The sequence below is a fragment of the Phyllostomus discolor genome, chromosome 3, assembly GCF_004126475.2.
Source record: "Phyllostomus discolor isolate MPI-MPIP mPhyDis1 chromosome 3, mPhyDis1.pri.v3, whole genome shotgun sequence".
Lineage (NCBI taxonomy): Eukaryota > Metazoa > Chordata > Mammalia > Chiroptera > Phyllostomidae > Phyllostomus > Phyllostomus discolor.
In genome coordinates, this window is record NC_040905.2 from 203280173 (window position 1) to 203292873 (window position 12701).

The 12701-nt window shown below is 51.3% G+C and overlaps 1 protein-coding gene across 3 annotated transcripts in view; it reads right to left on the minus strand.

Annotated features, from left to right (window-relative positions):
* CDK5RAP2 (CDK5 regulatory subunit associated protein 2) overlaps positions 1-12701 on the minus strand; it is a 165866-nt gene that overhangs the window by 53139 nt on the left and 100026 nt on the right. For all 3 annotated transcript variants that reach the window (XM_036022141.1, XM_036022143.1, XM_036022142.1), the window contains 2 exons: positions 9293-9725; positions 3009-3240 (listed from right to left, as the gene is read on the minus strand). In XM_036022141.1, the coding sequence (XP_035878034.1) occupies positions 3009-3240; positions 9293-9725 (665 nt within the window). The remainder of the gene's footprint in view (positions 1-3008; positions 3241-9292; positions 9726-12701) is intronic.

A 12701-nucleotide genomic window follows, 5' to 3' on the forward strand; every position in this document is an offset into this window, starting at 1 on the left:
AGGGAGGGAGGGAGGGGAGAGCAATCTTGCTAGAGACCACTCTTGAAACCAAAACTATGGTAAACCCACGAAAGAACCTAAAGTTAAATGGAAAACACCCCTGGCTATAGCTCATCATAAAACCCAAAGCAAAGCACCATATACTAGCTTCATGAAACAGCGAAGGACGCGGGCTCTGGAATCAGGCGGGCTGCTTCACACCTCGCTCGGGAGGTCAGTGCCTGCAGCCAGGCTGCTCTACCTCTAAGCCGAGACCTTGGCGACAGAACAGGGATCACCCCCGCACCCGCCTCCGAAGGACCGAAGGGCCGGAAGGGGATTCACTACGTCATGTATCAGAATGGACAGCGGGGCCGAACAAACAGTAGGTGCTGGTTTGTCACGGCCCCAGGAAGGCTCCCTGACTCCCACGGGCCGAAACAATGTTAGGACTGTGTAAATGTAACTACTCCTGAACTGTTAGGGAGTTGAAATGACATTCGGCCCTTTGAAGGCAACCTGGAGGCTGACATGGCCCCCAGTGAAAACGGGTTTGACACCCCTGCCCTCGACGATGACGCCACCTTCCCACCTCGCAGGCAAACCTTTCCCTGGCAAAGCCCCAAAGCACCGTGCTCCCCTCCCCACACAGTCCGCCCGCCCCCAGAGTGCGCCTCCCACGCCTCCCCATCAGGGCTGTTTCCTCCCCACAGCCCCTGCCTCTGGGCCTGGGGCGCAGGTGCCTGTGCTCTCCACTGGCACTTCCACCGTGTTCTCTCTTCCCTAAACACCCTGCCCCCGCCCCCGCCCCCGCCCCCGCGCCTCCTGCTGTCAGACGGCACCTGCAGCAGTCACCCACGGTCACCTGACTCCAGTCACCTGACTCCGAGACAGTGTGGCTCTAAGTGCCCTGCGGCACTCATCCCTCTGAGCTGCCTGCTCTTGCTGTTTGCAGCGGCGGTCCCCCATGCCCTCTCCAGAACCCGTGCCAGGCAGGCCCACCCCTCCACTGAAACAGCTCCCTTCACAGTCACCAAGCACTCCCGCAGCGCTCAATGCCAAGGCCAGTCCTCCGTCCTTGCCTCGCCCGTCTTACTGGCAGTTTCCACACAGCTCGTCTGCTCTCCACTCAGCGTCTGGCCGGCACCCTCTCGTGGCTCCCCTCTGCGCACACCCGCTGCTCCTTCTCAGTCCAACCTCTGCTTAGCAGAAAACCCCACTCCCAGTTCCTGGGGCCACTCCCTATGTCTCCGGGTCATATAGCTTCAAATACCAGGGGCACGCTGATTATTTCCTATGTTCTGAGCTCCAGCCCAGACCTCTCCCTGTGCTCCAGATGCGGCGACCTCCAGCTGCCTACCTGACATGCCCCCTGGGATGGCCAGCAGGCATCTCCCCTGAGTCTGGAACCGGACCCCTAAGGCCTGCGTTTCCTGCAGGCCTCCCCACTCACTGCGTGACACCTCCGTCCTTCCAGCCGCTCACATTCAAGTGGTCCTTTAATGGAGAGAGGTTGGCCCACTTTTCTTAAAAGCCAAATAATAAACGTTCCAGACTTTGGGAGCTACAGGGTCTCTCCTGCAACTGCTCCACTCTGCCACCATGGTGCAGAAGCAGCCCCAGACACTACACCAGTGACTGAGTGTGGCTGCCTTCCAGTGAAACTTTGCAAACAGGCTGCAGTTTACGAGTCCCTGCTTTAAGGCTTGAGTCAGATCACATCACTTTGCTGTTCGAAACGTTCCGACAGCCTCCGGAACTACCTGGGGTGACAGGCAGAGGCCCGGAAGAGCCTGCAAGTCCCTGCCCGACCTGCCACCTCCCTGACCTCTTCCATCTCCCACTGTCTCACTCCAGTCCAGCCACACAATCGACCTTCTTCCTATTCGTCCAACTTGTGAGCTCAAAGCAACATCGGGGACTTTGCCCTCGTTCCTTCCACCAAGAGGAGCAACCCCCTGCTTCCCCCTGCTTTCCCCCTGCTTTCTGTCTAAATGCCACCTCATCAGGGACACTTTCTAGAACATTCCATGGGCATTAGCAAACACTCCCCCCATTCCACATCATCCCTACCTTATTTTCCCCACAGCACGTATCTCACACATCCTTTATCTGCTCACTGGCTTATGGTTTCTCCCCGCCCCGACAAGAAGGTAAGATAGACCCAGGCTTCATCTGATTTGTTCACTCCTATCTCCCCCGTGACTAAAGCAGAGCCTGGCTCACAGGAGGGTTTAATAAACACTTTCTGAATAGATAAATACAGGATTACTGCTATTGTTCTTATTGTTGTGTGTTGCTCTCATCTGCTTATAGCAGATGTTCACAACCAGGAGTCAACCTAAGCGCCTCTGTGGACTCGAGAACCCTCTGGAAAGCAGGTACCCTTGCTCCGTGAGGGGCCCTCCGCTTTCTCCGGCGGCACACAGGGGCGGCAGTCCCAAATCCCCGAGAGCACTGCCCCGTCCTAGAGGGCCCGCCTGAGGTGCTCCCTCCAAGTCTGCTTTGACCCAGGGACTTTCTGGTTTGGGAGCTCTCGGGAGAGCACAGGAAGCAGGTTCAAGCGGGTGGGGAGGCTGGTCACTCGTAGAGCCAGACGTAAGGTCAGCAGGGCTTGGAATCAGCCCTGGAAGATCCAAAGAACCCAGCAAAGAGGACTTTGAGATGCCCCATGTCTCATGCCTGAGGCTTCCACAGACCAAGCTGGGAAAAAATGCCCAGGGTCAAGCCCTCACAACGGGGGGCCGCTGCGGACAACCCCAAGGGAAGGGAGCAGTGACCTCGGAAGACCTGGGAGCGCCTCGAGCCCCTGGCTGTATCCAGCCGCCAGAAGAAAGTGAAAACAATAGATTCATTTTCCTGATTGTTTCCCTCGATTGTATATTTGTCAAGAGTCAAGATTAATCACTGCAATCCATAAAATTTACACTCAAACTTATTGCAATTCCAAACAACAAGGCTGACATTTCCAGCGGTTCTATCGGGTCGTTCATCTAGCTCGCGGGGAACGCATTTTTCTAGATGCTTACCTTTCAGGAGCGTTTTGTCTGGCACTGGGCTCTCCTCCGTCATTGCTTCAGCCAGAATTAACTTTTGGTGAAGTTGCTTATTGCGCATTTTAAACTCCTTCAGCTCCCCCTGCAGCTCCAAGATCTGGCCCCGCAGCTGGGCCACCACCTCCTGTGGGTCAGGGAGCGGGCACACACTTCCCAGCGACTGGGAAGGTTTCATCAGGATGGGCAAGCGGGACTTCTTAGCCTCCTGAAAACGCACACACAGACAGCAATGAATGAACACACTTCCTCTGTCACACAGTCAACAGGCTCATGCCAGTCTTTTTTAAATTATATTTTAGTGATTATGCTATTACAGTTATCCTGATTTCCCCCCCTTACCCCCCTCCACCCAGAACCCCCACTCCCTCGAGCAATCCCCCCACCACGTTCATGTCCATGGGTCACGCGTATAAGTTCTTTGGCGACTCCACTCCCTACGCTGTACTTTACATCCCCATGGCTGTCCTGTAACTACCTGTTTGTACTTCTTAATCCCCTCACCTGTTCACTCATTTCCCCTCACCTGTTCACCCCTTCCCATCTGGCAACCATCAAAATGCTCTCTGTATCTATAATTCTGTCTCTGTTCTTCTCATTTGCTTAGTTTGTCTTTTAGACTCAATTGTTGATAGATAGGTATTTATTGCCATATTTTGCTTATAGTTTTCATCTTCTCCTTTTTCTTAAATAAGCTCCTTTAATATTTCATATAATAATGATTTGGTGATGATGAACTCCTTCAGTTTTTTCTTGTCTGGGAAGTTCTTTATCTGCCTTTCGATTCTAAATGATAGCTTTGCTGGATAGAGCAATCTTGCCTATAGGTCCCTGCTTTTCATAACTTTGAGTGTTTCTTGCCAATCCCTCCTAGCCTGCAAAGTTTTTTCAGAGAACTCATCTAACAGACTTATGGGAATTCCCCTGTAGGTAACTAACTGCTTTTCCCTTGCTGCTTTTAAGATTCTCTTTTTATCTAACCTTTAGCATTTTAATGTTGATGTGTCTTGGAGTGGGCCTCTTTGCATCCATCTTGTTTGGGACTCCCCGTGCTCCCTGCACTTGTCTCATGCCAACCTTCTAAAACGGAGTGCAAACCGCTGTCCAGACTCCTGGTTCCTACACTGGCATCCACGCTGGCCTCCCAGTCCACAGAGCCGAGATCTCGGCAAGTCCCTCCACTGCTTGGCAAGTGTCCAGCTTTTCCTCCGCAACCCCCTCTGGCCCTGGCCCACTGTCCCTCTGGACATTCCAGACATTCCACATGTGGCAGTCTTTTTTCCAGCACAGTCTTCTGGGAGACACTTTCTTCCTCCTTGTCTATTTCCTCATTTCCCACCCGTCCCTCAGACTAAGCCAATCTGCCCCCCACCCCTGCTAGTCTACCAGACCCACCTCCTACTAAGGTGTTCGGTGGTTCGGTGGCTACCGAGTCACTGATCCATGAAATACTCCCCAGGCTCAGAGCTCCTGACCCGCCCATCCCAGGCATCTTCATCTCCAACGGCTCCCAGGTGCTCCAAAGTCAAATGAAAACTCAACCCTTCAATTCCATCACTCAGCACCCCCAAAGCTGGGCCCCTTCAGCAGTCTCTGTCTTGGTGAATCACACCACCATCAGTTTATGGCACACCCAGTATGTGGGGGTCCTTTTAAACTTCCCTGTATATCCATCACACACTTCCATCACTCACCGAGTTCCGTTCATTCCAATTCCCAAGTTGTCTCTGAATTCTTTCAGCTCTTCTCATTCTCCACTGCCACCACCCAACTCCAAGATGCTCTCACTAGGCCACGGCCACAGTGTCCCGAGTGGTCCCCCCAACACTCACCCTTGCCCTTTCTAGTCCACTCTCCATACTGCAACAGAAATGGCAAACCCACGGATCATCTCCCCGGCTTACACTAGTTTAACTGCTCCCCAGTTCCTGGTGACGAGGTCAGTCCCGGCCACAGCCCACGCTGTGCAGGACCTCCAGCCTGAGTTACTGCCCCTCCCCACTTCCCTACTGCCAAACACACGCCTTCCGTCAGTTCTTCAAAGTGCTCGAGTCCTGCCACCTCAGAGCCTTGGCACACGCTGTCTCCTCCGCCCAGGACACTCTTTCTTGCACATCCCCCACTTCACCCACTAATCCCAATACAGTCATTAGGGCTCTGTTCAAATGTGCCTTGCTCAGGAAAATGGGCCTCCATTTCCAAGACCAGGTCAGATCTGCCTGTAATACACTCACTGCTCCCTACAGCCCCCCCGAGACAGCACTAGTACCACTGTGATTAAATGCCTGTGCAATTCTTGTTCTTGGTCTAGTCGCTGCAAGCCAGGGTTCGGGGACTCTGCATTTCTTGGCCACACTCTACCCACAGCTTCCAGGACAAGAACTAGCACACAGCAGGTGGCCTACAACGACTGTGGGATGAGCAAGAAGCAGCAACTTCAGAGGCCAACTGAGGGTGCCTTTCCAGTGCGGGAACTTTAACCATATTCAAACACTGAGGAGAGGGACTGAATGTAGGCATACATAAAAAATATTAAAACACAATACTAAAAACACAAATAACTCAAGTGAAAGATCTATCAAAGGATCTGACAGACATTTCTCAAACGGAGACACGTATTTCTCACACATGTGTATGGCCAACGAGCACAGGAAGAGATGCTCAACGTCAGCGGTCTCCAGGGGAATGTAAGTCAAATTGCAACGAAACGGTGCCACTTCCTCTTTCTTAGGACAGCTACAGTGAAAAAGACAATGAGTGTCAGCCAAGACGTGGAGGAGCGGGAACCCTCCTACCTTGCAGGTGAAAATGCAGAGGAGGAGCGCACACTTTAGAAAACAGGCTGGCAGTTCCTCAGAAGGCTGAACACGGATTTACCCTATGATCCAGCAATGCCACTCCCAGGCACACACTCAGGAGAAATTAGATCATGTACACTCACCACAATTTGCACACAAAAAGTTCACAGCAACATTACTCATGATAACCAAAACGTGGAAGCAGTCCAAATGTCTATCAACTAATGAATGGATAAAATAAATGTACCACATCCATACAATGGACTGTGTAGCAGTAGAAATAAATGAAGTAGTGTTACAGATTAAAACATGGATGAACCTTGAAAACACTACGCTGAATGGAAGATCACATAGCATAGGATTCCATTCATACGAACTGTCCAGAACAGGCGAATGTGTAAAGACAGAGAGGAAGGAAGGAGGTCTGTGGTTGCCTACAAATGGGATGGCCCAGGGTCGGGGGATGGGAAGTGACTGTGAATGGGTTCAAGGTTTCTTTTGGAACGACGAACATGCTCTAAAATTGACTACGACAATGGTGGTTCAACTCTATGAATACATTTTTAAAAGTCCACTACATTGTACCCTTCCAATAAATAAATTGTATGAGATGTGAATTATATCTACACAAGGTATTTCTAAGTGGTGGGAAAGGAACCTGAGGAGACCAGGAAACATTTGGGACCCCGGGAATGAGAAGATCAGCGAGATCTCTCAGGGGCAAACGAAGAGGGAAACCCCCTTCTTGCGTGTTCTAGGATATAAAATGCTTTCAAGCACATTCTCCCAGAACTCTCAAGTAAACTCTGTATTCCCCAAGTTCACAGGATAATCAAAGTCATCATGCTTATTTTCCAGACAAAGAACTGAGATGTCAAAAAAACAGTCAATGTCATAAACAAGATTAGACCATTGGAACCTAAACCAGCTCTTCAGAATCTATTGCCCAATTAAGAAAAGTGAGGCATTTGCTGCCCTGGAATTCCAGGGAAGAGGAGAGGACAGGTTCAAGGACAAGGACACTTGTGGTGGTGAAAGAGACCCCTTTGGGAGGAGGTGGATGCCTCATCAAAAAGGACTGGAAAATAACAGTCATTTGCTTGGTCCTCCGTCTCCTCCAATCTTTATTCTTGGATCCAAATCTGTGTGTCAGATGGCAGCAAACACATATCTCCAAGTGCACAAATGCCAAAGCCAATTTCAGGCTAGGAGACTGCCGTCAGTCAACCTAATGCCGGTTCTAAAATAACACCCCAGAAAATGCTACCTTATGGATGCTGAACAGATTCCCACCTACCACCTTATTAAAGATGGCATCATGGAACTTCCCACTTGGCAATGGAAGGGGAACAAGGAGGCGCACACACGGAGCTCCTACCATGGATAAGGCACTTACCACACATGACCCCATGTATTCATCATGCCAGCCTCAGGCTCTAGGTCACTCTGAGCCGGTTCAAGCCACTGGGAAAGGCTGGGTGATCTACCCGAGGACTCAAGTAGCTAAACGGCCAGGCCCGATGCAATCACGGGCATAGCTGTGAAGTGCATCCTCTCACCCCTCAAACTAAACAACCAGAAGTATATCCATCTCCTTGTTCCCCTGCTGGACCGCAGTGATGGCCTTTTTAACAGGATACCAGAGTTCTGGCATAAGCCTTAGAATTAATGATGCACTGACTAACCAAAGACCACAAGGAAAATCACTGGATTTTCTTCTACTCCGCATAGAATGGAGGCCACCAGGGTGGTAAGAGGGCCCCTCCCTTCCAGAGAAAGGCTGTCTCGTAAGACCCCTGTCTACGTCTAAAACAGGACCTCAGTTTACACCCCTCTTCCTCCTCCTAACAGCTGAGTCACTGTGGACAATTTTCTGAGCCTTTCACAGCCTTTACTTTTTCCCAAGTAAAAAGTAGGTAATAACTACCTAACTCGCACGCTTGCTGAGAAGGATAAACGTGATGACGTGTGCACAGGTACCTAGCACCATCCCGGCACACAGAGCGGATACTAAAAAATAAGCACTGTTACCTTTCTTTTGAAGATACAAGCAAAAAGGATAATTCCAAACTCAAAAAAGTACATCAATATATTTGGGGGAAATTAAGTTCATTCAATTATCTAAACCTCCTGAACATAGAATGATATCCCCCATACAAATGGGCGGGGGGATTCTAGTTTTCCCAACATGTAGGTAGAAACTAAAGGAGATGGGGAAGAGGAGAGCATTTCTATTCTAGCCAAATTGCGTCTCAAGAACCATTAATATAATGGCAATGTCTCTATATATATTCGTCTCTACTGATATCTTTAGAAAACCCTTTTCTAGAAATTACAGTTTTGGTACATAATTTAAAACAATCAAGAGCAATTTTGCTAATGATTTATCTAACTGTCTTTGGAATGCACAAAAGCAGTAATTTTGGTGGTCAGGAAATAAACTTAATTCTCCATTCTGATGCTGTAAAGTGGTGTGTACAGCTGATTTCTCAGACACGGAACACCCATCACAAACAAGAACACCAATAGCCACCACTAGAGCGCTATCAGAAACACAACCTGTTTCCTTCTCTACCAGAACTCTCACATCTCCCTGCCATGGGGATCCCCAGCCCCAGCCCCAGCCCCTCCTCCCAGGAGGACTTCAAGCAAAAGGCCCAATCGAACAGTACCAGGAGAGTCGGCTTTTAATAAGCTGGTATATTGGATTGTGTTTGAGGAGAAACTTAAGAGACAGCATCCTGGCAGAAAGAAAATGCACACATTCACTCAACAACACCAGACCCTACCACGTCAGGACAGCACGGGCTGGAGGGTGGCTTGGCCCAGGGAGAGGGCAGGGCTGTGCACGCAGGCGCAATGAGGGTCCCTGCTCGGCCCCTTTACTGCGGGCAAACCACAGGCCCTTGGGATCTGGCTTCCTCAGCTCCGCTGCGTAAGGATCACAGGATGCAGACAAAGGCTACAGAATAGGACCTCTCAGACACACAGTCTGCACAAACTAAAATCTAGCTTCTCGTCCCTACCCCTAAAATCTGGTTACTACAATTTTATTGCATCCTGCAAAGGTAAATGTCCAGCAATAGGTGAGAATTATGTAAATTTAAGTGCATTCCACACAATGCAGGTGTACATGGCCATTATGAGAGGAGACGTGCCTGAACGCGTAACATGAGGGAGAAAGCTACAGACAGAGGGGCACACGTGACTATTTGTAGGAGGAAAGCACATGAGTGCCATGACAGAGAGACCACTGAGAGAGGGCTGGGATGGGGGAGGAGAGACGGGGACACGGCAAGCACAATCTCGGGAAGGTCAGGGCGGACACACACCTCTCAGTAGAGGCTGGGACAAGTGCAGGCAGAGGAGGATGTGGGTTTTACAAAATCTAGTTTTAGACAAGCCTGGGAGATTCTCTAAGCCTTTTGTTGGTACTAAGTAGGTGACGTACAGAAAACTCACTCTGTCAGTCCCCTGGAAGAAGGAAGGGGGAGCGGCCTGTCGCCCTGGCATCCCGCCCAAGTTGTCGGGCGGGTGCTCGGTGCTGAACGCGGCATCTGTCGGGGTCTCCTCCCAAGCCCCGCTCCTGCCTTCGTGCCTGAATCCGAGTACGTCGCCTTCCGTGGCCGTGGTCTGCACCGAGGCATCTCTCAGCTCCACCCTGGCCAGCTCAGCAGCCTTCACCAGCGGGGCTCCCCAAGGTGACTTCAGGTCGCCGTGGGGCTGGGGAAACAAGCTGGCTTGCAGGAACTGTCCGAGTTCACCTCTCAGCTGCACAGCCATCTGCTTGAGTGTCTTCTCAGTTTTCCCATCGGGGTGTTCTCCAGAAACCGCCTGCTCTGGCAAGCATCCTCGTCCCAGAAGCAGTTCACACAGCTCTTTCAGGAGGCCGGGCCTGTTTCACAGGAAGGAAAAGAAGGGGCAGGACTAAGCCTTCTGCTCTGGCCTCGTCCCCCGTGCAGTTCCCCGGGCTTCCCTCCCGAATGGCCCAGGGAGCGCCCGCCACGTGGCAGGAACCACTCCTAGTGTTTTACCCCACGTCACCGCACAACCACACAAGGTAGGTACCACCATGTCTGTTTTATGAAGAAAAAGGGAATTAATTTGACATAAGCAATGCAATAATCGAGGGGGCCGCGTGGCTGAATGGACGCAGGCTGGACCTAAGAAAGGAACAAACAGGGTCACAAAGTACTCGTGACAATGCAAGGTCCCCCTGCCCCCCGACCCTATGCCTGCGTTCGAGGTGGGGGGGCATAAATCTGGCTTTGGATGAAGCTGGCCAGCCTGGTGGACCCACCAGTGACCTGGTCACGATGCAGAATCGGTGCTCAGTAACTAGGGATTGAATAAAGGGATATTATAAACTGCTCTCAATCGGAAAAGCAGTGGTTCTAAAATCCGACAAAAATGGACTCAAATTCTACCTGCGATCCTGTGAAAGTAAGGCAAGCCTTCCTCCACAGGACAGCTCTGTGGGGGTAAATCAGAGAGCGCATGGGCAGATGTTTTCCGCGCCCCTTGCCACACGCCCTGGGCCGCACTCGGACTCCAGCTGCAGCCGTGTGGGCAGCTCACACGACAGGCCCACCTCAAGCTCTCCCTGCCCACTCCGCTGCTGTGGGACTCTTCCCAGAGCCCTCTGGGCCAGCCAGCAGGGCAGCAGGGAGTGGGGACCGGTGAGTACCTGAGGGACTCCCTCAAGCAGTGAAGGAAGAGAGCCGTTGAGTAAACACCCCAGGCTCCCATCTTCGGGGGGCAACATTAAGGCACAGTCTGTGCCGTCCCTCACAGGGTGCCCAGTGGGACCGGGCCCCAGCTGCCCACGGCAGTAGCGAGAACGGTAAGGTGCCCTTCATTTCTATCTTCCTCTCCTTGCTTCCTCCTTCCTACCCCCCAGAATCACCATTCCGAATAAACCACTCCGAATAAACCACTTGCACCCAAGTCCTTATTTCAGGCTCCGCTTTCCCAGGAACTCAGGTTGAGCCAGCATGTAAAAGACCGTGGAGTGGTTCAAGAAGAGTCCTTGTAGTGGGCACTGGGGGTGCAGAACAGCCTGTGAGGAGTGAGCCTGCTGCCGGAGACAGGCATGTGCACAAGTTACTCCTCCTCAGGGTGCAGAGAAACACGGCACCGTGCAAGTGTGGCAGGGCTGCAGAGCAACAGCTCCGGCGTCCAGACTGGGTGGCAGGAAGAACGTCAGAAAAGGGCTGTAGAGTCGACAGAGGCTGGCCAGGGGAAAGGAAAATGGAAGAGGCTCAGCGGGGAAAACAACAGGAGCACAGTCAGGACACCCTGGAGAACAGGGAGGCGGGGCTGGGAGTAAGGCTGGGGCGGAGCCAGCCACGCTGGGGAAAGGAGAGCCACTGCAAGGCTCTGTGCGAGGGAGCAGGCGGCCACAGTGCTGTGGCAAGGCGACGCGGGCTGTGGGGTAAGGAACGAATGGAGAGGTTTCCTGTCCAGAAGGTGGTGTCAGCACACACAGGAGCCCCTCCCACTGTTCTACACCCATGCAAGGACAGCACAAACCCGGAACAGCAAAAATGTGTCGAGGTGCACTACAGGATTAAAAATCAAGACAAAATTTATCCAAAGGTCAGAAACAGTAGAGACCCAAAGTCAGGAGAAAGGAACATTTGCAGAAAGCAGTAGGACCAGCAACTCAACTCCCATGGTGGAAGAAGAACCATGCAAATTTCCTAAGCCCTCGAAAGTCAGGTTGAGGCAAAACTGCCACACGGAGAGGGTGAGGGGAGGGGACAGAGCAGGGCTGTTACCAGAAGCAAAACAAGCCTGCCAGCAAAATCCGCTACTATGAAAGATAACACCAACAAGTGAGAGCTCACACTCAAGAAAACAGAAATAACGAAGTAATCTGAAGATTTTAAAATAAGCATTTTAAATCATCTAAAAATATAAGAGAAAAAGAAATTCGTAAAAAAAGAAGAGGTTATGAAATTGAGACAGCAAATGATGAAAAAGGCAGTGGAGGGGGCGAGGACGGTGGGAGAGGCGGAGAGCTGTGGCCGGCGTCCAGCAGTGAGCAGCTGCAGGGCGGGGAAGGCGGCTGCAGCCAGGGGAGCGGCGGGGACAGGGGAGGCCCTCAGCAGTGCCGGGTCTCTCTTTGTTCTCTCTGCAGTTTCTCCTGCCTGCCTTATTTCCAGATCCTTGTGGGGCAGTCGGACTGCACCTACCAGCACCCTGAGCCTCCCTCACTCTGGGTCCGTGCCACCGCCCACAGTGACAGGAGCCCTAGCCCCCGCTACCCCACTGAGCCCGCTCAGGGCAGGGCCGGTCTCCACCTGGATTCCGACCATCTGGCTCTCGGGCGGAGTCAACTCAATCCAAATGAGACAGCTCCCGCACGCCACAACAGAGTAAAAAATAAAACTATAAAAAACAAAATTAAGATGTCTGGTGCATTTTTCACTTCTAATATGAAATCATTTAGACTATACAAACCATCTTAAAATTCAGCAAACCCAGACTATTAGAAATATTTCTGGTATTTTAACCGTGTTAAGCTAAATTTCCCTTCCCTCTCCTTCCCCTAACATAGATTAAAAATAATGACAATCGCTATCCAGCTAGCCAAAGGAGCACCATTACTCACAACCAAACAATACACAATAAAACCCAGGAAAAAGACTTTACAAATGGGGAGTAAAAGGTGGTGAGAGAGGCCATTATAATACACTAAAGTGGTGTGCTGTTAAATAAAATATAGCGAGTGTTCCTTTGCTAGAAACATGAACAGTAGATTCATTAAGTTGTCACTGTAACGGGGACCTTTTTAACGGTCCAGTCCAAGGGTCTCGTCGGAGCCCAAACAGTGTTTATGTGCCCCCGGGCATCTTGTCACACGGAA